Source organism: Ictalurus punctatus, chromosome 1, assembly GCF_001660625.3.
Source record: "Ictalurus punctatus breed USDA103 chromosome 1, Coco_2.0, whole genome shotgun sequence".
Taxonomy (NCBI): Eukaryota; Metazoa; Chordata; class Actinopteri; order Siluriformes; family Ictaluridae; genus Ictalurus; species Ictalurus punctatus.
Genome location: NC_030416.2, coordinates 14,502,499 through 14,529,067, shown reverse-complemented (window position 1 = coordinate 14,529,067; position 26,569 = coordinate 14,502,499). Strand labels below are relative to the sequence as shown.

The following is a 26,569-nucleotide window of genomic DNA, read 5'->3' as shown; positions in this document are numbered from 1 at the left end:
AGCTAAATAACTGCTTTTTGATTTGTTTGTATGTTTGAGAATAAAAAGGGCAAATCCTTTCTTTCTAGTGTGTTAATGTTAGTGCATTACAAAAACAATACTAGAGAATGGTAAGATGGTTTTGATAAAAAAATTTATTACATGCATTAGAAACAGGCAATCTCACTGAGACACAAGATACCAAATACTAAGCCACTCCTGCCACCTGGTGGCTGTACCTCGAATCCTTCATTGCTCAGAGATCTGATCTCCAAATAACTATATCATATAAATAGATCACAGAAAAAAATTATACTTTTTATATTTCACAAGCTTTATTTTTATAGCTCATTATAACATTTTTTTTACAATAGAACTTAAGCATTACTTTTAACCATAATAATAAGCATAATTTTCAACAAACAATTCACACATAATTTGTAATTCAAACATAATGAAACTTTCTTTCTTTCTCTTAACTTAGAAAGCAACTATTTTAGTCAAACCTTTTCACACATTTTAAATATATTTGTCTTCTTGCAGTACACTTTGCACTGGGTGGAAATGACAATCCAGCCTCTTGGCAAGAAAAAGTCTGGAATTAATGCGAAATGCATTACCTCAAGGAGGCAGGATTAAAGGAACTTCAGATGACCCTATAAATAACACAAAGAAAGAGTTAATAATACAAACAGTTGTTGGTAAAATGGGACTAGTTGAAATGTTTTCAGTACTGAAGGACAAAAGGTAGAAATGCTGTGACAAACACAAGTCCTCCAGTCACATACTTACTTTAAGGCATTTACAGAATGTAAAGTTCTGTCAAGTAGCTTTTTGGCACTATGCCAATGACACCTTTCATCTCCCCAACCCACCAGCCAAAAGTATCATACTCCTGAGGGAGAGAACACAAAAACATTCCAATCACCTGACTGAAGCCAGTTTCCACATCTTCATTAAAGCTTCAACCATCAGTGCTGTGACACAAGACAAGGGCAAACCTTAAAGCATTCAGAAGGTAAGCAGAAGGCAAGCAGCTGTCAAATTTTTTTTTAGCATTCACAGCTTTGTTCACCTCAAATTTCTATCTTTTCTCCTGTCATACTAATTCCCCAGTGCCATTTTCCAAGAGCAACTTCCACACAGAATTCTTACAGATGTATCACTAACAGCATGCAGCCTCAAATCCTGAAATAACAACATTTCAGGATTTGAGGATAAACTTGATTTTCCAGTAACAACATGGATGTTGTTAAAACACAGATTGTGGGCTGACATCATCAGCCCCATTTTCTGACAAATGCATTGCTGCCTGATGAAGAACAGTGAGGCAGAAAGAAAAGACGTCAGAAACGTTCCGTGCCCAAAAAGAAGTGGAATAGCGGTAGATGAAGCGGAGGAGCTAAGGGAAGAGGAATGGCGCACCAGCTCTACCATACTACTTAGGTAGTCTGACCTCTGAGTGAAGGCACGGACATGAATCTTTGGGGTTTTGCTGCTCAGTATCAATTGTATTAAATAAAGACTGCCAGGAAGTTTGCAGCCAGTATAGTCAATGCATTGAGCAGGTTAAATTCTATTTGAATGGTCAGGAGGTAAGGAGTGAACCAAAATCTAATCTAATCTGTTTGTGACAGAGCATACATTTGCACATCCTAAACACACAATAACAACACTGAGGACAGATTATAATCAATTACGTAAAAGACACAAGTCAAACACACTGGTACATCTTCAAGAGTCAGGGGTCTGCCACAAGGGGGATTTGGAGTGTTTGAGGTTTTCTATAGTAGACAACAAACAGGCTCAATGCAGGGCAGCTCATGTTTGTTCTCTGCCAGCGAGTTCATTAAATGGAAAGAAAACCACTTAAAAGCAAATAAAAATTAAAATGTTTCACAGAAAGAACGCAGTTAATAGAATAAATTATGTTTAGATGGACTTTGCGTTGAATCGTTTAAAAGGTTGATAACAGAGAACAAGGGAAAACAACACAGTGGGCGGGATTGCCGATTTTTCAGATCCCAAATATATGCGAGGTTAAAATATACAAAACATGTATACATTTCCAATACTTGCAAACTTCCATTTCAGACTGACTAAAGATAATAGTCTAAATCCAGAAAGTTTGTATATGTTTGCAGCTCAAATGTGGCTTCTCCCCCTTCTGTGTTCACTGATTAATTTTTTTAAAGCAGAATCTACAGTAACAGAATATCCATAACCAGGTTTAAACTGAAAAATCCAGCCTTACAAGAGCTAAAGCTGGTCTGGCCTCAAACATCTCTATCTAGCGTACTCCATCCTACAGCAGCCGATTCTTCATGGTGTGCAGTGACTTTTATAGCCTCTCTTCTCTCTGACACACCAGGCTTTGATCTCCACCGAGCAGACCAGATACCCTCCATCCATCCTTCCTCTTTCACTGGCTTATTGCAGGAGACAATGTCTCTCCACGTGGAATGAAACAAGAGATGTGGTTTGCATTATAGCACTGCAGAAGTTAAATATGAACTTTCTGCGGTCCTGCGCTTGACCCACAGGAATTTAAGTGATTCCGGTTGTGCAGTAGGGGCAGATGTAAAATGTCTGCTCCTAGATAGCCAAGCTCTTAGTGCATATGAGCACATATCGACCTATAAAACTCCAGGCAACTTAATGCTGCTGCTGACAGCTCCCACAGATATAAACTGTAATGGAGAAACAGACAGTGGCCCGCAACAGTCTAGACCTGTGTTCTCTTTTCTTGAGCATAAAACAGTGCTGTATAAATAGCAGCAAAGAACATGAGAGAAGCTATACCTAACAAGTTGTTCTTTTTTTAACCATACTTGTGATATTAAAATCATATCTGAAGTGTGTCCTAAACAGTTTTCTAGTTTTATTAATTGGATACGTCAATGCCATATACATAACACAACAGGTTGTGCCAATCAGCTAAGGAATTAAACATCCACCACGTGTAAGGTATGCTTCCTGTTGCTGTCCTTTGAAACAGCCACATTTCATTGTATCGTCTGGTGCTGTAGGCCGAGCCACTGATCAAGGCTCCCATGGTGTCAGAGAGTGTTGAGAGTGTGTGCAGGAATGGCCACACTCACAGATTAGCAGGCATGTGTTACATGTGAAACAGCAAAAGGAAAAGACCTCACACTCTGCCAAACCAAATTCAGACACATACACACACATGCCACACACACACACCTGCTTAAGATCAATTGTTATATCAGAAGGAACTAACTCTAATGGGACTATGGCTTATTGCAAGTGCATGGATTGGCTCCACCGTTTTGCAGCTCATAGAACATGTATGAGCCTGGACCACATGATTTGCTTAATGCATATGAGTCTGTAGCTAATGTCTAATGCATAGTACAAAGTGATTTAAGCATGGATGGAACCTTATTAGCTAATGCATGGTATGTACGTGCATCCATATGTAGAATAGGATAAAAAAAATAATTAACAAAAAAAATGCTTAAAATTCACGTCACAGATGGAAATTTACAGCTGTTCAACAAACCCTATAAAAAGGCCGCCAATAAGGTGAACACCATTCGCAGAACAATTTCCACCTAAGTGTTTAAATATAAAGAATGTCTAAAGCTTGCATGTATAATGTGCATATTTAATTTTTATTCAAATTACATAAGAGTTGGCTTTACAATGATTACTGATAAATAATGGACAATATGCACAAACTGTGATAACTTGTCATCAAACTTACTTTGGTCTAGCTTTGAAAAGAGGTGTGTGTGTGTGTGTGTGTGTGTGTGTGTGTGTGTGTGTGTGTGTGTGTGTGTGTGTGTGTGATTTAGAGCCCTGACACCTCCCTCTGGTCTGATGGTCAATACCCTTTAAGAGTGGCTTGGGGTATGCTTGGGCAATAGTGAGGAAGGGGGCAGGGGAAGTCCTGCAGCTGCTGCATGGCCAAGGGGAAGGAGCCTGGACACTAATAGCCCCACTAGTCTGCTCTCCAGACTGCACTGAATTGGCCATAAGCCGCAGCTGGACACTAAAATCCAACCAGCTTTATGGTCACTGCGGCTGGAGAAGAGGGGGAAGGGTCTTCAGCACAAAGAGCCAAAGCAACAAGCACAGACAGACACTAAAATAAAAACAGTACCAACAAACCACAGCATCAGCCAGCCAATAATAACATTTGTGTTATTATGAAATTATGTACATACAGAAATACATAGGTCTTCCGAATTAAATTATATATATTTACTATATATCTACATTAATATTACAATAACTAAAAAAGCGAATCATAATAGTCAAATATACATATTATGTGTAGAATAAAACGTTGTGTTTAAAATGACTAAAATCACAACGTATTCCTTAACTTTCTCAGTTTGGTGAAATATCTCGTTACCATTTGCAGCCACCAGGTGGCAGACTTGCTCTAAAAAAAAAAAAATCACTGTTGCCCCGATTCAGCTGACGTTACTGGAATTGAGACACTTTTCTTGATGGCACATTATCTTGTACGGTGATGGGTGATGTACGCCATCTAACTCTCCCGCGTTTGATTTACATATCAAAATGTAAGTGAATTTTTAAAACATTCAATAGTTCACATTACGCATTTTGTTCGAGTTTTTTTCTTCACCCATTGCTAAAAAACAATAAATTAGAAATCAGTCCAAGTTCATTCATTCATCTTCAATAAGCACTTTATCCTGGTCAGGGTTGTGATTGATCTGGAGTCTATCCCTGTAACACTGGGTGCAAGGTAGGAGAACCCTAAATGGGACACCAGTCCATTGCCAAGACACCATGCACACACACATTCATACACTCATTCCCACCTAGGGGCAATTAGTGCAGCCAATGGACAGTCCAAGGTAACCAAGAAACCCTGAGTTAACCATTGTGAATTTGGAGAAAACATATCAATCCAAGTTGTTTTTATTTAACATGTTCTCATGAGCTAGGAGGACAAACAGACCAGTGCATCGATGATCAAGTCTAATTAAGGGGAAAAATATTTTTTATAATGTGAAAATGTCAGACCAAGCTAGAAGTGTCATGCTTCCAGGAACAGAAAAGGCCAACCCTGTCTTAAATTAATTAGATGGTTTATCTAGCTAATGCTCTTAGCTACGTACGAACTTCAGAGCTTGGCTCATCACAGCTGGCCGGCACATCCCAGTTGACAGGTACAGGAACTTATTCTCCAGCACACCTGGTGCAAATCTAAAGTTGGATTCAGAGCTTCCACAGAACACAAACTGGCATTAAAGGCATACACAGTTACAAGGAGTGACAGAGCCATGCTGACGGTAAGCGGATGGCAGACCTAACCAAACATGGCATCAAGCCTCCCAGAAGGACTCTGTTGAAACACACACACACACTCTTGTGGATAAGGAAGAAGTGGAGGTGGCAGAATGCTACAGGCTGCCAGGTCACACGACGCTCCAGGCCAAAATCACTAAAACAGTTTCCTGAGTGACAAGACTAATCCAATCACTGCACTCCAAGAGAAGGTTCATCTCAGTTTAACATTCAGAGTACAGTACTGCCTCTGACAGGAAGCACAGTTGACCTGTTAACAGTCACTATCATTACATCATCCAAAGCTACACACCTTACTAAACCCTGTATTTGCATATTTATTAGCTATTTGTACACTACAACACTAGCTCATGAAGTATTATGTGTTGTTCTGAATCTGGAGTGTAATGTTTAAAGCCTCCAGAACTTTCCAGCTGTTCTCATACCTTGCTGAGGATGTAGATGGCGTCTCCTCTCTTGAAGGACAGTTCATCAGGTTGGTCTCCGTTGCAGTCCCACAAACCCTGGAAGTAGTTCTGGTAGTCTGTGCTCTTATTTACTGCTGTGTGGAAGAAAAAAAAAAAGAAAGACATTTTTCAGAGTATCAAAAATGTTGGAGAATAAATATGAGCTCTAATGCTGATTATCCATTTTTAATATAAGCTAGTACACTGATTTATCTTTAGCTAATCATTGATTTATGTTTAAATATAGGTGGCTTATAATTCTAATTTAGCTCAGTTTACTACTACTACAGAAGATACTAATTCAGGAAGAATATTTGCAGCTGTATTGTTATTCATTCAATTTTTCCACCGCATTAAAAGACCAGCAGTGGGCAGCAGAGAGCAAAAATAGGCTAAATAAGGGTCCAGAGCAGGGCTGTTAACTCTTGTCTTGGGGATTTGCTACCGTGCACAGCTAGAAGTTTTCCCTACTGCTGACACACCTGATCTAACTCGTATAGGGCCTAATAATTAGTTGATGTGTCTGCACTAAGGAAAGAGTGCCAGGCAGAGGATTCACAGGTATGAAATTGAGAACCCCTGGTCCAAAATAACATTTTCCAGAGGTATTAGGTCATCTACTAAATCTTTTTTAGGAATGTGGGAATGACCCTACATGTTAGTAATTATCACAGGAGTTAGCAGAAATACAACATGTATTTGTATATACACATATTACGCGCATATTTTTGTGTGTGTGTATGTATGTATATATATATATATATATATATATATATATATATATATATATATATATATATATATATATATATATATATACATATACATATACATATATACACACACACACACACACATATTCTATAATAACATATCACAGCTCATTCAGCAACAAGAGCGAAGCATTTCCTTTCACATCAGATCATGTCAAGGAAGTCAATTATCTTCATTTTGTGGACATTGGAGTCTTTATGCACTCATATAATAATATTAAAACTGATTTCCAAATTGATCCCCAAGTTTTACAGCCTCTTGCTGCCACATTCTGAGCCATATCAAACTGATTAATGTGAATTCACATTTATCCCAACATAAAGGGTTTACAGTTATAGCTTTTGTTTTACCCACACCATGCTTGTCTCTACTGCTGGCCCCTTTTCCTAAGCATCTGTCATGAGATCCTGCCTGAGCCATGGCTCTTGTCAGCAGGACTTCCTGTGCTGTGAGCTGAGAGCAGAGGGCCGGGGAGGGCCACAGTGCCGCTGGCAGCCTCTCCACTCCACTTCCTGCCAGTGCCTACCAAATCCTGCCCAGTGGCCAAAACTCACCAGGGCACACACTGCACTCAAGCAGGGACACAAAACCCTTCAAAAACCACACATAACAAACCAAAATAGTCCCACAGCACAAGTCAGAGCTCCAAAGAACTACAATATATTTTTAGGTAACACTGTGAATTTGAAACAGCTTCAAAGTTTATTAGTATGATTTTATGATTCGTCAACTCCAGAATTATGGGAACTCTGAAAAAGAGCAATGCAAGGAGTGGCATTTTGAGATTAAACACATGCTGCACAGGTTGATTTTAGCTTCTTCTTCTTTTTTTTTTTTTAGCACTTTACATTTCCTGTCTAACAACACTACAGATACTTGTAGAGGATCCTCTATGCACACTATTTCAAAGTCCTTTGTAATTCCTAAATTTGTGCATGTGGACATTCCTCTTCACTTCAGATGTGGTTCAATAGAGTTGAGACAAACACTGCAAAATATTCATCTTTCCCCAAAACAACTATTTTTGTACTGATTGAAATGTATTATATATTTGGGCAAATCTTGTTATAGGATCTATCTCTAGCTATGCTTTTAGCATAAATTTTAATTGCCTCTGCAAGGAGTTTATTTTTTGACGAAAAACTACATTTCTTTTTAGAAAAGACATTCCTACTGTTGTTTAAGTGAGAATAATATTAGACAATAATTTAATTTGTAAACAATTCTGTGTCATGTTCATATAATTTATTTTTGCATAGTTTCATAAAGGGTGCCAATAATTCTAGAGTTCTACATCATTAAGAGCCTGACTGACTTTAATATGACTAGCACAGCGGAGTACTACACTTGCAACCCTTGTGGTTAGTTGAAAATGTCCATATTCTTCTAACAACTACTGTACCTTGTACTTATTTCTGCTCTACTGGTAAAAACGTACAGCAATTGTGGTACATTCAGCTCCTTCAACAATGATATTGTTGCACTGTATTTTGCCTTACTTGTAAATCGCTTTGGATAAGGGTGTCTGCCAAATGAGAACATGAAATTGTAAATGTAAATGCAAATAAAGTATGCCAGCATGTAAATGTAAAAGAGAGAGAGAGAGAGAGAGAGAGAGCAGCTCTGCAAACCTGTACATGTGAAGAGAGAGATATGTTTACAGTGCTAATAACAGTCTAGTATGGTGGAACCTAAAAGACCTTTCATGCCTTCCTCTATCTGATTCTTGTAGTCCCTCATCCATCAATTCATCCATCTTTATTCTGACTGAGCTTTTTCTACTTTTCCCCTAAAAAATTCCCTCAACAAACTCAAATACTCATCCTTTGTTTCTGTCTCTTTTGCAGAACCAGCACTCATCCATCTAACCTTCCCACTATCTCTCTCTAACTTTTAATGAATCGTTGTATTAAAATCCCCAGAATCACAGGAGAGAAGGCAAGGGCCAGGGCTCTTCTGCTGGTCAGCACAGAGTCAGCAGCGAAGTGAAGATTTACAGGGCTGAAAGAGTATGGAGAGGCCTGGTGGCCTCAGTGCAATTACCTGTCACTGGAAGTGCTACAGGGGGTTTGCTGACTGGTTCTGGTGCTGGTTTATTAGTGTGAGGCATCTCCTCCTCTGAGACAGAAAAGGGTAAGCAAAGAAACATAAGTTAAATGAAAGAAATTAGTTAATTATGAGATTCAGATTTTATTTATCCTCAAGTTTTACATTTGCTATTAGAAATATGCTAAAGGGATCTTATTTGTATCCTACATGTCATCCTTAAATTTCATCACGGGTTCATAGTCTTGAAACTTTATACATATATATATATATATGATAGTGTTAGGTTTTATTTTTAAACTCTATGGCTTATATTAGATTAAGATGCCAAACCAGGAAGTTCCTCATAGATATCGTCATCAATGGGTGCAGGCATCGGTGCAGGTATGGATGCTGCACTCAAAGGTACGCAGTCATCGTAGGTATCCTGCTCCTCCTCCAAAGGAATGATTCCTTCCATGTCTGTGTATGAGTGCAGAAGTGTTAGCTCACAATGTACTGTGGCAGCAAATACCAAATAATAAAAAAAAAATTAAAAACACACACACACTCCCACCTTTTATCACAAAGCTAATCTGCTCTACCCATTCCTCTGCCTCTTTCTGTGAGGAGGCACAGAACTAGAGAAAGAAAGATTGAGGTAACAATTAGCCATCATCATAGACCCAAATTCAGCTCAGATAAGTGGACATTCTAGTGTTTACACAAGTATCGAAAATTTTTATATAAACAGAGCAATGACGATTACATTTACCTGGTAAACACGTTTGTCGGGAGCAGATATTTCAAAGCAGCAGTCTTTCTTGGAATCTTTGCGCAAACTGTTGTTAATTTTGACAGCATAACCACTGATATTAAACTCTCCCTTTTGCTGTTTATCTGATGAGATTAATCAGAATTATGAGAATTGTTTGATTAAGCTAATTTGTTGATAAGCATGTACAGGTTTATACTTAACCTTCCCCTAAACAATCCAGCAGTTGAGAAAAAATAATTCTCTGTGGTTTACTAACTGAAATACAAATGAACCCATTAGAAATAGAAACGATCATACCTTTCTCACTGCCATAATAATAGAATGTGTGGTTGCTCAGAGCGCACCATCTCTTTTGCCACTCTGTGCCAAAGAAGCTGTGATCTGCCGGAAGGCACATGTTTACAGGTTACAGTATTTAAAAACACACACACACACACACACACACACACACACACACACACACACACACACACACACACACAAGCTGAAATACATCTGTTTAGAAGGTGTGAATGGCTGCCAACCTTTTCTTCGTTTTTCCAGGTAACCACTCTTGAACACAGCTTGAAGATCTTGAGCTGCTACTGGAGGAGCATGCTGAACTCCTGAATAAACCAAGTATACAGGGCTTAGAATACAGTTTGTACTACTCTCACAGCCTTCATCACTTAAACATGGAAAAATCATGTTTTGTAGATGAATAATAGAATGAAAATAAGGTTACTCAATCATGTACACTGGTTTACAGAGGGTTACACTCTACAAACCAAAGATCACCAGAATGCACCGCATGTGCAGCCCTTATTTGCATTGCAAAGTTGAACAACCCACCTAACCCATTTGTTTATATTCCACTATTTGCATGGCTGAATGAGAGTGGGAGTCCAGATGAATGAGTGACCTCCTTCAAGTCAAAAATCCCTTACCACAATCACTACTGTTGACAAAGAGGCATGGAAATACTCAATGAGGACAATGAATAAGACAAAAACCTTCTGAATAACTATGCTATTATTCTCAAATGTAAATCCGTGTTTAAGCTTTCCAACGAATCCCATTATTATCTTTGGATCTTCAGTTATAGAGGTGATAGGTTTGAGCAAAATTATCTGATAATCTTATAGTAGCTGCATCTATATCACATTAAAATTATTGTGTGAGAATGTAAACAAGATTCTGCAAGAACAAAAAAAACCTTGCCAACATGCTTGAAAAGCATCTTCATGATGCACATTACTTATATGATTACTCTTGTCTGTTGTGATCGTTCTTGTTTCTCACAACAATTTCATTTATGTTCACTGAACATGTCATTTTATCAAAAAAGATGGCACGCCTTGATTGAAATGGAACCAAGTAAAATAAACCACCCCTAGGTCTAACCTCAAAGTTTGCTTAATCTCATTCCTGAAAAGCAGTGTTGGCTCGGAGCACTTTCTCCTGGGTGCAGGAACAGCTGTGCTATCTGGGGGCAAAAGGGCCTATAAAACACCCCCATGTTTCAAGGCAATAAAATTTCACACAAGGCTAAGACACATCCGCACAACATTCAGACAAGCAGACAAACACAAAAGTGCATACCTAAAATAGACACAGCAAAACCACACACTTTCACACAGTAATATCTCTCCGCAGTGCAGCCAGAGCTTATGCATGGTTCATGTGATAAGATACGCACCACAATTTAAAACAAGGGAGATTTACAGGTTTTCTTTGGTTTAGCTTCATCCAATAGGATGTTCTTAGCTGTGCCCAATGAAAATAGTAGTCTGAAATGACATTGGCTGTGGGCGGCATTGTCTGAGGTCCATGTCATAAAGCATTTGTGCTAAGACAAAGGAACGCTTAGGCTCTGCTGCCTGTGCTTTTTAGTCATTCCTGGGCCTGTTGCTAGGCTACAGCAACCATTCAAACAGTCGTTTCAACTCATGTACTGATCTACAGCAATTCCCAAAAAAGACACATTCGTTGAGACACAAGCAGGCAGTGTAGATAATTAAGCATTATACTGGAATATGCAATTTTGTCCACTACTTCACTCTAGGTTTAAACGTGCGAAAAGATGATACTGACCAAAATAGAGCTTCAGTGACTTTAGTTTTACATTAGCAGACCATTTTCTGTTGATGAACAAAGCATCAGTACCAACCCAGCAGTGTAATCTTTCCACCAAAGTCTAGTCTGCTAACAATAGCCTCATCCAAAGAAAAGTGCTTAAAGGAAGTATTTGAGTCACAGTTGTGCAATACGGTTGTTACCCAAATTACAAGTTGTGTACAAGGCCATTACTGTTGCACCTACCATCGTATGCAGTCTCCTCGTCCCTATCCATGCGCTCAGAGTGCAGCGAACTGCCGTCATTGTTGCTGTCTGCTTCCTCAACCTCATCCCACTCTTCATCTCCTACATGACAAAGTTTTCATTACTGATTTGCCAACTGACATTGGAGGAAATGGATGTCAGCAAATTGAGGTCTCTTTACTGACATTACATGAGCAAGATGTAAACGTAGTTACATGATTGCATTCAGGATTCATTGTCATGCCTGAAAGGCACACAGTACTAATTTTCTTAAACTGGCACTACATAGAGAATGGCAGTCAACCAAAACATATGGACATACAAAAGACACATTACTTTGCATAGGTTTTGGATAGCCAAATGCAAAATGAGACTGAATAGTGCACCTGTTACCCCAACCTTTTCATGCCTTTACAATAATAGAATATTTCAGGACACTAGGATGTCCTGTTTAGGGAAATATGTGCAAATGGCATAATGGGGAACTGCTTGTGGCCTTTGTCATCCAACAATCTACAGGTATACAAATAGGATAAAATGCCATTAAATAGTAAAAATAGTACATATATCATTGTACTCTAAAATCAATCACTTTTCAAAGGCAACGGTTGATATATGCATGTTCGAATATACATTTTTTTTAATGAGCACAAACCAGTGCAGCCAGCTACCTCTGCTGAGCTCGAAAGTCTGCACATGCAGTATATTTAGTGTGCTGTGTGCCAGGAAGAAGCTGCAGTAATGTGCTGAACGCAAACTTCCCTGTTTTTGTAATGTGACTGTAACCCTCCTCCATCCATCAGGAACAAAGACATACAACCTAAAAACTTACGTTTTTCCTTGAAATCCTGAGGGTAACTGAAAAAAAAGGACATTTTTATTCATTTATTTATTTACTTATTTACTTTATTTACATGTAATGACTCCAGTGCTAACATATGTGACGGAATTCTTTATAGACAGCCATTTTACATGTTATACCGCACATACATTCTTTCATACCTGGCTTTGACATCCTTTATCCTCTTTATAAAAGTATCTCTTTTGTCCTTCGCCTTCTTACTCAGATTTTCTCCTTTCAGAACCTCTGTCAGAAATGCCTCCAAATCTGAAAATCCACATTAGCCTTATATACTTAAAATTATACTTATTGTCATCAAACTAGATATAAAGAGCAATAACAATTTATTTTCACACCTATGAAGGTCTGTGGAAGTGTATCCCAGTGTATGTCAGTGAAGAACTGAAAGTACACTACTCTCAGACTCAATCAAATAAACCATAATAAACCATAAATCAAGTAAACAATAATAAACAATAATACGACAAAATTCATGTTACACTGATATGACTACAGCAGTTCACCTAGAAGTTTCAAACTACAAAAATAGCCCATTTCGTGAATGTATATACTTTCATTCACTGGTTTGTGTTCTGTCAGTTCTCTTACACATCTCATCCATCGACTTCCTCTTTTCTGCCAAATAACCGCAGCTAATAAAGTAGAGACAAAAGTTTCTGATATTTCTGCGCCGTTATGATATTAGTTGATTTGGGAGAAAAAAAATATTACTACTGTAAATTTTGTTTTTTGATTGCGACAATCAGCTACCTGAGACGAGTGTGGTTAAATCCTCTGGAATGGCCTTCATTCTGCCACTGTGCGCTCTTCTCTCTCCGGTCAGCGTTGGTTTTAGTTTTTTTCACCCGTATTCAGACATATCCCGCCTCCTGCCCTCCCATTGGCTATTAGTTCATATTCAGGGGCAGTGGGTGGTCTGTACGTTTGATCTCATTGCATGTATGAGCTTCTAGCCAATCCTACCACAGGCAGGCGGAGGGGTTATAGGAATACGGGTAGGGCAATGAATATAACGCCTTTGGCCGCAGTAGCCTTCGAAACACGGAAGTTTCTAAGTTAACTGATTGAGGAACACGGAAGTAGCCATGCGTAGAGTGGAAACTATTGGTATAAAAACGCTATGGAGAACGTACACAGTGTTTAACGACCGCGCGTGCTCATTTCGGTGTTTGGCAGCTATCATGGACGTGTTTCATTCATGAATATGTAAAGATGAGTGATGGTGACAAATGATGATCAGTATTTGGTAGGGAATACCGTTTTTCTTTGGTGTCAGTGATGTTTGGTGGACCATGGCCACCCCTCTAGCCACACCAGTAAGACATTATTAGCATTTTAGCATGTTTTTAAATGGTATGTTTACAAATTGTGTGTTACAGCAAATCAGCAAAGAAGTAGAAAATCTGATGAAGGGGCCCCTTGTTCCAAAAAAGGGGCAGGTGAAGATTCAGGATGATATAAGGCTTCCACAAAACACACAACCATCCAACTCTCTCTTTCCTTCTCCCCTTGGTCCTGCACTTTTTCACAGAGATCACATCAGTGTACAGGCCTCTGATGACCTGCCAGGAGACCTGCACTGTGTCACTTCCCAATCCCCTTCTCTCTTATTCTGTCTCTGCTTCTCAGGAAGCAGAACAATTTGAATTACTGTCTGACTTTGTTTGTAAACATATACTGTACATTTTGTAAGGAATAAAACATCATCAAACAATCAGGTTAGCACTGAAAAGTCTACTAACAGAGAGAATTGGTTTGGATATACATTTTGGGTTTGGATATAAGAGAATCCTCTCACAGCACAAGCTAACTTATTCCAAGCTAAAGTCAAAATAGTAATTAGTGCAGTCTGTCTAGGTTGGATGATTAAGGCTTGGAATTTACAGTAGTGCTTTTGCTGAAAGTGTGTATGTGCAATACAAACAGAGAGTTGGTACACTATCTCTTTTAAAAACTGCTCAACAGTGCTTGAACTACAGCTGACCTGGCCACAGCTCCATCCAGCACAGGGGGAGAGGAGAGATGGAGTGACCTTTGACCTTTAGAAGAAGAGGGCAGCACATTCGTATCTCATCTCCTCTCAGACAGCCTTGTTTGATCTGGACTCACCTCAGTTCACACATCTTAGCTTCTGGCACCAACCTACAGGGGGGAGTGTGTGTGCGTGTCTGTCTCTGTCGGTGGGTGGGTGGGATATTCCAGGAATATTGTTTGTCAAAACAACAATGCTGTTTTGATTATATAAAAATATTTTTGTGTCAAAAGAAAATATTTTTATTGGGTTTTTTTTTTAGCATATAACAGAGGTACACAGATTTGTTATGTGTACAGTATCATGCCAGGTAGATTTCTTATGGTTGTATGGCTTTTATATCTTGCCAGGCACTAGAAGGTGTGCGAGGGTAGTTGCACTGTTACCTTTATGCTATATGGGGTACAGATATTATTTACAGGTGCAGCAGATCCCTGAAATTTTCTTAAATTGATAATTAAAAAAAAAAAACATTATATATAAAGCGGTATTACTACACTGTTTTGATAGCAAAGGAATATATGTATTCCAGCATACATTATTGCAGCATACAGTATATAGAGCAAAACCCCTTGGAAATAATGTCTGTACAACTACAGCATAAAAAAAAGCTTCTGGATTTGAATGTGAAACATTTCTATCCTGATGGGAGTTGTCTCTTCCAGGTTGACAATGTCCTCATCCACACGAGGCACAAGGGCTCACAAATAGTTGGTTGAGTATGAAAATGATGTAAATCCTATACGAAGGACTTCATAGTCACCAGATTTTAACCCAGTTGAACACCTGTTACAGACTGATGGGTTAGACAGCGCTCTCCATCATCAAAACACCAGCTGAGTGAATAGAATAGTATGTAAAGGCACATTGAAGCTGGCAGCTGGTGCTGGCCCAACATTGCTTTATCCTTTAATTTGTGTGTGTGTGTGTGTGTATATATATATATATATATATATATATATATATATATATATATATATATATATATATATATATATAATTCCAGATCTGTTGGGCAAAGAAAAATCTTGTGGGAAGCTTTGTTTTCTTTTTGTGACCCCTCTCTCTCTCTCTCTCTCTCTCTTACAGCAACAGCACAATACATAAAATCATGCAGATACAGGTCAAGAGCTTCAGTTAATGGGAAAATGTGATCTCTGTGACTTTAACCATAGCATGGTTGTTGGCACCAGATGGGCTGGTTTGAGTATTTCAGGAACTGCTGTAGAATTAAAAAGACTGTCAAAAAACACACATGCATAAATCAAAACCATACATGTGTAACTCTAAAAAAAAAACTCTTAAAATTACCGAGCGTAATCCTGTTTTTGTGAGGGTTCAATTCCAAGTTCAGAAACTGCTCACACAGTTGTTGTTTTTTTGTTTCATTCTGTGTAAACTCTAGAGACTGTTGTGTGTTAAAATCCCAAGAGACCAGCAGTTTCTGAAATATTCAGCCCATCTGGTACCAACAACCATGCCATGATCAAAGTCATAGAGATCACACTTTTTTCTTCATTCTGATGTTTGATGTGAACATTACATCAAGGTCTTGACCGTTATCTGCATGTTTTGTTTTGTTTTGTTTTTTAACTACGCTGCTGGCATATGATTGGCTGATTAGATAACTGCACATTTATGTACAGGTGTTCCTAATAAAGTGGGCGGTGAGTGCATATTTATCATCTCTATTGTGAAGCAGGGTGGTGCCGGCATCATGCTATGGGGATACTTCTTGGCAGCAGGGACAGAGAGATTTATTTATGTGTAAAGATTAATGGCAAAAAATTCTATTTAATCCATTTTAACTAAAATCTGGAACACAATACAATAAACCTGAAAGGGTCTGAATACATTCCAAACACGCACATACACACACACACACACACACACATATATATATATATATATATATATATATATATATATATATATATATATATATATATATATATATATATATATTCTGTATAAGGATTGTGAAGTCCACATTTGTAAGTCCACTAATTACAAGCATATGGAGTTGACTAGATGCTACTGGAACCTTACTGAAGACAGGTTCTGTGTTTATAAGAACCAAAATTAGATATACAGAAAATAGTCTGATTTTCACTGTTAAGTATGGTGGAGGAGCTGTTATTTTGATGGGGCTGTTTTTCCCCCAAAGGACCTGGAAACCTCATTAGGTATTCATGACATCATGGGCTCCATAAACTATCACTAGAAAATCTGGCTGCCTCCAGCAAGTACCCACAACTGGGCTGTGGTTGGATTTTCCAGTAGGACAAATAACAATACAAGATACATATAACATGGCTTTTGACATGGTCCAGTTCAGTGACTTAAGCCCCATTGTAAACCTGTGGTGTGAGCTAAAGAAGTCTACAAGAGGGGACGTAGGATCCTGGAGGATCTATAAAGATTCCGTATTGAGGAGAGGTCTCCATGGTCAATAATTGTGACCCATATATTTTTGTTAAAATATATACAGTAATATATGTATTTTTCCCATATTTTTTAGAATACATTTACTTTAATTATATATTCTATGTATGTATTGCCATCCAGAATTATTTGATGATATAAATTAGCAGAAAGGATTCTATAAAATAAATCCAATAAGAAACTACTTTCTTTTTTATTACAAAAACATTTTATTACAATAAAAAATTTTATTACAAATGTAAATTACATTTCTCTCAAAATATATGTGCAAAAACTTATATGAGAACTATTTCAATTCACCAGTTGTCATCCATCATGTATTTTCTTGTTTTCTTGACATATAAATATGAGGTCACACACAAATAAAATCCATTTGTTATGCAACACTATGGAGAACAAACAATAAAATTGAAACAAAAGATACCTCTGACTTATATCTTTAAAAAATAGTGGATATTAAGTTAATGGATGAAAAAAAAAAACACAAGCAGTTAAAATATCATTAGGAATGACCTGGGCTATAATAGAAAGCTTTAGTCCAGAACAGTTGGACATTTGTCAGGAATTGGCCCATTTGACCCATGAGCCTAGCAGGGAGGGGAAGAAGAGTTTCAGGCTCAAAATTGCACACTTTATTTATTTATTTGTTTATTTTTGTAGTGGTCACTTCTAACATTGGAAATGTTTGCAGAAATGAAACCACAAAATTCAACATCACCAAGCTTAATAAATTGTTTTTATTTAAATTGTGTTCTGGTCAGATGAGATATAAATCAAACGTTTGGTGAGGCACACCATCAGAATGTTTGAGGACAAAAAGATGGCCACATACAAGGAAAATCCCCCAAACTCACTGAAATATGGTGGTGGATCATTGATGTGTAGGCTCTGCTGTGTGGCTCGTGGTCCAGGAACTCTTGGGAGGATTAGTTGTACCATGAATTTTGCCACGTACCAGGAAATTGTTGCCCCTGGTTTCTCCTGCCAGGAGGTTAAAATGTAGCCATAGACAGAGGTTTCAACAAGATTATACCCCATGTGAACACCCACATAAACACAGAAATTGTCATAGGGACAAAAAAGGGTGTTTTTTTTACAATGGCTTTCTCGGTCTCTGGATTTAAAGCTGCGCTATGAATGTAAAATTATACATGATTTTGCATGTTTGCATTTATGCATTTAAAACATCACAACAACATCAGGATAACTGCAGGTTTCAAGCCCTTGGCTGAGAGGGATGAGGTCACTAAGATGAGTTACAGTATGCTGCAGATAGCTCATTTCACTATCAGAACATCTAAGCAGCCTCTGAAGCCTGGAGCCCAAACACATGACAATCTGCACTTACCACTGTAATTCAGCCTGTCTGGAGGGTACAGTGAAACGTGTGAAGTATAAACTCTCTTGTGGATGAGAAGGCATTTTACCTTTTGGCCTTCAAAGGATTAAGCTGCTCAGGTGTTGTTTTTAAATAGCTTAGAATTAGCTTACATGGAAACCTCAACACATTCTTTTGATGCTAACATCTTTTGGGGGGGGGGGGGGGGGGGGCAAAATGAATTGTCAGATAAAGATAGACAAAAGGTCACCTTTGATGGACATTATATTTATTATTAATGCATTCAAGCTTAGAAATCCCTTTTGTTTGCTTCTGTGGTAAGAGAAATGTGCATGCAATTGCTTTGAGCGTTACACCCCCTCACTGTCTGGTTTTGCTTACAACACCTCTTCAGAGAGTGCTCATGAACTTGGCTCAGACCTGCAGGGTACGCAGCTGTGAGCGACTTCCATCCAGCTGTTGCACTCTGCAGTCCCAGAGATGAATTCTTTCATATTATATACAGAGTGACATAACCTACAATCAAATCAAAACAATAACATGTAATAACATGCTGTTTGACCACAATAGTACTGTTAACCCAAAGAATGCAACACTTCAGCCGTTGCTTATTTGTATTGTAAATTTCTTAAAGGAGGTTTGCTTTTGAATCTTCTGGGGCCGGTTTTTGCCTAAGGTATGGCTTAGTTAAGGAGGTCTAAACATTGATTCATTTTTAGTAACCGCATTATAATGGTCAGGGTTGCGGTGGATCCTAAGCATATCCCAGAAACACTGGGAGCAAAGCAGGAGAATTCACCCCAGATGGGACTCCAGCCAATCACAGTGCACTATGCACAAACATTCAAACAATCGTTCACACCTAGGGGCATTTTAGCATAGTCACTCTGCCCACCTGCCTGTTTTTGGACAGTGGGAGGAAACCGGAGAACCCGGCGGAATCTCATGTGAACAAAGGAACATGCAAAACTGCAAATACATTAAACCAAGCTTAGGATCAAACCAGGAAAGCTGGAGCTGTCAGGCAGCACAGTGCACCACTGTACCACTTCCCAAGGTTGAGGTGTATAAATACATCCACCTAATGCTATTACAATTACTTACCATGCTTGTGATTTATACACTGTACCTCATACTACTTCTTTTGCTTGTCTTCATACTTCATAGAATTAACCTGAGATACAGTAAAAGGCCCAGCCAATCTATGCTACCCAGAAGCATTACAGCATGACATCCCTATAGTAGATCAAAGGTGAAAAGTAAGTCTCGCTCTGCCATTTAATTAAGGTTGTTTTCTGTGATGCCTTTGGGAAGCAAAGCCCTGCATGGGAATGATGCATGGACTGCAAAAAAAAATATGCTGTGTTTCCATGGAAACCACTAGATGTCTAACACCATGGTTTTAAATGGCTGCATAGGCATAAGCTTCGATGCTAGTGGACAAGCCATGGGGTTTTCCTTTCTGTCATCAGCATGCTGGAAGGAGGAACTGTGCACTTTTCTGTCTTTATATTTTCTGCAAATAGCGCAAAGTCTTTTTCATTTAAGGCTTTGCTGACATCAAATATTCCTACAACTGCAAAAAAAAAAGGCATGGTTACATGAACATTAAAATGCTTTTTCAAAATAAGGTCAGCTTAAATGTATAAGTAGTCAAATGGTACATGGTTATATATGGTATCGACTGCTTAAATGTTACAAGATAAAAAAGTTAATTGTGTCACTCATAGTGACTTTTTACAGAGTCACTATCTCACACTACATCAGAGTTATTTGTTTATCCAAAGGCTATGTGGCATGAGATCTGACCACCAAACTTTATGACCAGCTAATAGGCATGAGAAGGGCATTAAACAGTGAAAAACTGACTGTGAAATTTTTTAAGTATTTTCTTCTTGTATTACTGGATTGTGTTACTTCAATTGCAATAATAAACGTTTGATTGGGATAACAGACCAAGAAACCGGAATGTTATTCTAAAAGATTTTTACTTGTACAAGCCAATATTATCATCATCAAGTGGAGTCAAAGTTATAATATAGGCTATATAAAATTTGATGCATGGCTGTTGTCTAAAGTTCAAGTAATTATTATATTATACAAGTAGACTTGATGTTATTCAGATGGCAATGATAAAACACAAAAAGAAAATGTTCAGTTTATCTGCTTTATGGGTTGTTGGATAACAACTTTCCTGGGTAATGCTTATGTGTAAATAAACTTGTTGCAAATCAACTCTTATGCTGAGCTCCTACCCAGAGAAATACTGGTCTGTAACTAACTGCAGCATGTCAATCTTGTGTCTTCTTCTGTCCAAATACATCAGTCAAGTTGTTGTTCTGCTTCATTGTGGCTCTATGCCCAGTGGGTGTTAGACTGTATTGCTTGTGATTAGTTGACTTTAATACAGGATACTCTGTTAGAAAACTCTAAATGCCACCTATTGTGCAATGTATTTATTTCTGCATACTTGAGTGACTTTCTGTGTACTTGAGTGAATCCAATAAATGTGTAAATATGACTAAGAAAAGTTTAGACTGCAGTTCCCTGTATTATTTAGATGTGCCATGTCAATATCAATATACTGAATCAAAGCCTCACTTTACTAATTCTGTTTCAAAATGTTGGCCAAATTAAAGTCAATGTATTATCACATTTATTCCCAGTCAGTGTCCAGTAGCACCTGGCTTTTAATTGTCCGTTAATGTATGATTATAAATATTTTTTAATACAATTAATTTTGAATTGAATTTAATTATGTGTGAAAATACTGTTGGATCACTGATCACTTTTGAAGGTAAATCTGACATGTAGAACTAATTTGGAAAAGCAGGAAATGTTTCTTGTAGAAGTTCACATGCAGTTAACAGTCTTTACTAGCTCCATTATCTGTGGATAAAACCAGTGTCCAGACCCCAGAGAGTAGAGGGAACTCATTTCCATTTTAATACCCACTTCGGGAGTGCAACACTGCAGCTGTTTGGAAAGTATTAGCTCGATGGCCCACTGATAAACACTACATGCAAATAAATTTATCGTTAAAGTGAAGTATGGGCTATTAATTGTTTGAATAATAAAAATCCCACGTGGCTGCTTTTAGTTTTTTGGGGTTTTTTCAAATTCTATAAAACTACATAATAAACTATAGATTCTACATGTAGTTAAGTGTGGTGTTGTCTTTTCAGTGCAGAGTCGTGAATTAAACCAGTAATTATAAAGCGGTAATTGTAAAACAGTATAAAAGTATATTTACATTTAATTATGTTAGAATTAATAAGACCTTAAAGGAAAACTCGCATTACAGCCAATAGTACTAAACTTATACTCAAACAAGTGTAAAAGTAAAAAAAGGTTTCTGTAAAATATTTAAGGAAAAATGTATATGTATAAACATTAGCAAGGAATTTGCGTTGTATGGTTAGGCAGTCCACCATTACTGAAAGTTGGCATATATTTGGGCCTCATGCAAGAGTTGGCTGTGAAGGAAAGTAGTTTTCTGAAATGCTTTAACCGTGTATATATATATATATATATATATATATATATATATATATATATATATATATATATATATATATGTGTGTGTGTGTGTGTGTGTGTGTGTGTGTGTGTGTGTGTGTCGAATTTATACAATATGCATTTCTGTTGTTTTTCGAACTTAAATTTCTGATCACGTTATAAATAAATATTTCCTGTTCCTTAATTATTTTAAATTGATCTAAAATAAATTTTATTTCATTCTAGTGACTAATAGTGGGTAGAATTCAATGATCGTCCCTAGCCCCAGATTGAATTACTCGTGCTGCGGCTTCGACACTAACCCCGCTGTCGAAGGTTTAATAGGCTATAAAATTTAATTGCTAAACTCTTGAACGCTACAGCTCTTGAACAGGGTGCTACCCGTGTTTTCCGATACAGTGAGAGTTTGTTTTCTCGACCATGCACCAGCAGGGACTTTCCTTACATTTGGTGGTGTTTATATATATATATATATATATATATATATATATATATATATATATATATATATATATATATATATATATATATATATATATATATATATATATATATATATCTGCAAATTTAGGTCTAATGGAATATTCAACAGTTAAGGCTTATGGCTGATACAATTTTCTTTAAAAACAAGCAATATATTTTTCTGCCTATATTTTGCTTATATTAAACTACGCAGCCCATGCGGCGGTTATCACAATAAGCTTGCACTTGTTAAGCTTTAACGTGCTCCAGAGATTTTATATGTGCATGTAGGTTACAACAATATTTATATCACTTCAGAAATTATTGGATCTACCGAAACAAAAAAGGTTTTTGTTTTCGTACTAGACTGAATATCATGTCATCCAACAGCATTTATTTTATTTATTTCACATGATCATTTGATTTTTTTTATGGCATGATTTTTTTTATGGCTGTTTAATGGGATGAATTCACTTTTGGCGCGGAGCAAAGTATTATAAATATTTAGCAAATGTATGCAAATCACAGCGGCCTTCCTTTATCTTCAGCAATGTAAAAATTTTATTTTAGGAAAATATGCCACACTGCAGCAAAGATTATACAAAAATAAAACGAAAAAATATCACTTTCTTTTTTGTTTTTGCGTTGTAAACACAATTAATCATTCAATCATTCATATTAAACTTAACCCTTCGCAGGCTAATGGTCTAGGCCTAATTTTCAAACGTTATAATTAAAACAGACTGACCATCCGTCAACGTAGAGAAAAATAACGGGGCTTCCTTGTGCTCAAAAACTGTTAGTAGTTCAAGTGTTGTAAGTCGATCGTCGTGAGCGTCTCCGAGAAGAAATCAAATGAGTCCGTGACTAAACCCATGGGGCTGTCCACCGTCTCAGACACACTCGGAGAGATGGCATCTGAGAGATGCAGGCAGGAATCTGTGGAGAAAACGTGAAAGTCGTGCATGGGGCCGTCCAGGCCTGGAGGAGTGCTATTGTCCCGAGCAGCTGCGCCGTCCACAGCCATTGTAGAGGCGCACACGGGAACAGTGGGTGACTGGTTGGGAAAATGTTTCAGATTTTTGTCATTACTGTTCAGGGGCGAAACAGTAGAGCTCGGCGACTCTCCATTGTGTCCATTCTGCGTAGTGTTCTGCTGGAACGCGTAACTCTCGTTCTCCAAGAGAGCCCCGGAAACGGAGTTCGTTCCCGATTGTTCGTAAAAAACCTTGCCATGAGCGGTGTTTTCCTCCAGGCTCACAGCTCTCGTCTCGCCGTTCTGGTTCTCCTTGCACTGCGTCTGGCGCTTATGCTTCATGCGCCGGTTCTGAAACCACACTTTTACTTGCCTCTCCGTGAGGTCCAGCAACGCGGCGATCTCCACCCTGCGTGGTCGGCACAGGTACTTGTTGAAGTGGAACTCCTTCTCGAGCTCCAGGAGCTGTGTGTTGGTGTAGGCCGTCCTCAGTCTGCGTGTGCCGCCGCCACCTCCGCCACCGTCAGAAACCTCCGGCGAACCTGCACGCGCATTGCAACGTTATATATTATCAATATGCCACTAATTATCACACGTCCTTTGTTAACAACGCGCTCTGGGGCTATACAGCTGACCTCACAAAACTTGTCCAATATATTGCGGTTCGCAAGGGGCATAAATCGTCGGTGGGAATGAAGCCACGGCACGAGAATAATTTGTGTCCTCGGCCCCGGTGCCAGAAAGCTGTGTGTGTGTGTGTGTGTGTGTGTGTGTGAGAGAGAGAGAGAGAGAGAGAGAGAGAGAGAGAGAGAGAGCTGTGTGCGGTGTGAGTGCGGACGAGCCCGCGAGAAGATTAATGAACACGCCAGCTGCCGACTTGAGTAATACCAATCTATCACTCTTCATTACTGTCAAATATTAAAATTCACGCCCTACAAGTAGCGCACACAGGGTTTGGGAGTTGTGCAAAAACACCCTCAAATAATTTGTCATGCTTTCACATATTAAATATTGCATACACCATTGAGTTCTGATGCACCGGAGCGAGAGACTTTTGCCCATAATTCCTTAAAGATAACTTAAATAGGCCTATGGCTATAACATGATGTAAAATTGAAACATAGAGTGTTCGAATGAGGTTTACAAAAAAATTTTACCTTCAGGAGAGAAGTAGAGTGGTGCAGGGTCGGTTGTGGCTGCAGCTGAAGTCTGGTTTTTCTTTGAAGCTTTTTTCTCCTTCATCCACGGGTACTCCGGGGGTAACGAGGCGGCGGGCAGCGGGCACAAGCCGTTCGGGTTCTGCTTGGGGCGGCTGTGGCGAGGGTGGCTGCCCGGGTTCAGCCTGGGAATGGTCTGCTCGAAAGGAGGAGGAATCAGTGTCGAGCGTGAAAGCGTCGAGCTCTTGATTGATGAACTTTGAAATGCATCAGCGACAGGGGGAAAAGATGTCAGGCACTCAGCGAGCGACGGCTGACTATTGATAAAGCCCGTCTCTCGCTCGAATTCGTAATTCATCTCCTCCGAGTCTTAATGGAATTCCCCGCGCACAGATTTGGGACCTACGAAGAAATAATGAAATATTGTGCCCGGTGTAAAAAAAAAAAATCACTATTTTGCTGATTACGGCCGTATGGGGACCGCGATACCATTAAACTGCTTTCATGGAGACAAGGTTGAAATTGGACCGTATTGCTTGTCACATGATTACCTCTGTCCAATGACAATTTGGGGTTTAATCAAAAGGAGCCACTGTCCGCGTGATTGATCGAGAAAAGTCGAACAGGAACGCCTCATTCTCAGGGACGGGCTAGTTTATTTGCGCATTTTGTGAACAGTTTGTCCACATGCTCGCTAACGGATAATTCTATAAAAAAAAATTATATTATATATAGGCCTATATGTATTTATAGCCTATAAGCTATTAAATAGAAAATGCCCGCCGCCTACTTTCTTCGACGTATTTTTCCGACTCAAATTGGATTGTGAGCCACACCACATAAAAAAAACTCACCATATAAGATCCACCAGCCGTGATGCTCAAAAGAAACCCATTAATCTTGCGACCGAGTTTTACCACCAACTTTTGTCAGACTACGCGCGTTCCCAAATACACGCATGCGTAAGAACCCTGGCACGCGCACTCTTGTGTGCGCGTTCACAAGGGCGAGTAGACTTTCACTCTGCAGTTCACGCGCACAGGGGCGTGCGAGCGCGTTCATGAAGGTGTTACACGGGCATTTGCATGGGCATTGTCCCAGTCGAATGATCTTAAATGTATTAAATTGTAGAATAAAACTTTTGGGTTTTGGGTGCTCTTGCAATTGGACACTTTTATCATAGTGGTGCCAGAATGGTCTGAGTTCGTTAATATGTATCTTAATAAGATTTTTACGATCAAGGTTTAAAAAATATTGTTGCATTGCATTTAAACGAAAAATGCAAAGTGACCTACATCCGTACAGCCTATTTGCAATTATGATTTGCAATTATGAAGGTATATGTTGTTGCCTTAACTGACCTCACGATGACATTGAGGATTTGAATAAGCCTCAAAGTATGCTCTTTTGGGATATTTTAAATATATGAATGCAAAATAAACGCATAAATATGGACCTCAGAATGTTCAGAATGTGACTTTTTACCTATGTTGTCTTCAGCTGTAAGTGGCAGTGGGCCACGAGCTCTTTATTGCTTATATTCCAAACAAAGAGCCCTGGAAGCCTGCGCGCTATCAATCTTGCTCGCCAAAAGGTCTGACAGCTTCGTGCCCTAAGAAACACATTTAAACCATCTAGCCCTCTCTTAGATCATATGTGCTCAGGAAGAAGGAAACAGCATAGGGATTGCGATGTGAGTCTCTCTCTTGTACATTCGTTTATAAAAATATTTTACCGAAGAATGGATTGATCTTAATTCTAATTTCAAACCGGATATGCCCGAGAACGACATTTGCTTGTTTGTGGACCAAATATTCGTTTGCCCTTCTTCATTTTGGTGTTGGAAAAGAGAGTATGGGGGAAAGGATATATATGGATAGAATTACCAAAGATGTGAGAAGAAGAAAAAAGGATTTTCTCTGCAATTACACTGGATGTATTGTGTGGGAAAGAAGTGGGTGTTGGCATTCTTCAAAAAAATCTTCCTCCTTCCTACATATTTGCTATCAAACGGCAAAGCTGGCGTGCTTTCTCACGATATGAGCAATAACACTACAAATGGACAGTTAAATTTATTCCATATAATATTTATATTCACTACACAGTAACCGAATGTTTAATCTGTATTTGTTTTCAGTTTTCAGATATAGTATTTTTTTTTAGTTGC

The 26,569-nt window shown here is 38.5% G+C and overlaps 2 protein-coding genes and 1 long non-coding RNA gene across 8 annotated transcripts; 1 reads left to right on the top strand and 2 right to left on the bottom strand.

The window, feature by feature from the left end:
* Positions 1–116: 116 nt before the first annotated feature.
* On the bottom strand, positions 117–13,340 carry skap2 (src kinase associated phosphoprotein 2). 4 transcript variants are annotated; one of them, XM_017467648.2, is made up of 15 exons: positions 13,223–13,303; positions 13,061–13,104; positions 12,808–12,853; positions 12,613–12,718; positions 12,443–12,468; positions 11,611–11,712; positions 9,834–9,914; positions 9,607–9,690; positions 9,307–9,431; positions 9,109–9,172; positions 8,886–9,014; positions 8,550–8,624; positions 5,712–5,824; positions 772–874; positions 117–635 (listed from the first exon to the last, which is right to left on the bottom strand). In XM_017467648.2, the coding sequence occupies exons 1-14, from the start codon at positions 13,260–13,262 to the stop codon at positions 782–784; spliced, it is 1,128 nt and encodes a 375-aa protein (XP_017323137.1). In that variant the 5' UTR covers positions 13,263–13,303; the 3' UTR covers positions 117–635; positions 772–781.
* On the top strand, positions 860–2,693 carry LOC124628243 (uncharacterized). The gene is made up of 2 exons (XR_006982631.2): positions 860–997; positions 1,096–2,693. It is a non-coding gene; the product is annotated as an uncharacterized LOC124628243 (long non-coding RNA).
* A 9,047-nt stretch (positions 13,341–22,387) lies between the features above and the next one.
* Positions 22,388–25,436, bottom strand: hoxa2b (homeobox A2b). 3 transcript variants are annotated; one of them, XM_017471577.3, is made up of 3 exons: positions 25,257–25,436; positions 24,403–24,804; positions 22,388–23,787 (listed from the first exon to the last, which is right to left on the bottom strand). In XM_017471577.3, exons 2-3 carry the CDS (start codon positions 24,758–24,760, stop codon positions 23,069–23,071), a joined length of 1,077 nt encoding a protein of 358 aa, XP_017327066.1. In that variant the 5' UTR covers positions 24,761–24,804; positions 25,257–25,436; the 3' UTR covers positions 22,388–23,068. The 3 variants fall into 3 exon arrangements, with proteins under 3 accessions (XP_017327066.1, XP_017327075.1, XP_053537369.1); XM_017471586.3 differs by having other exon boundaries at positions 24,403–24,598; positions 25,257–25,430; XM_053681394.1 differs by lacking the exon at positions 25,257–25,436 and having other exon boundaries at positions 24,403–25,228.
* Between the last annotated feature and the right edge of the window lie 1,133 nt (positions 25,437–26,569).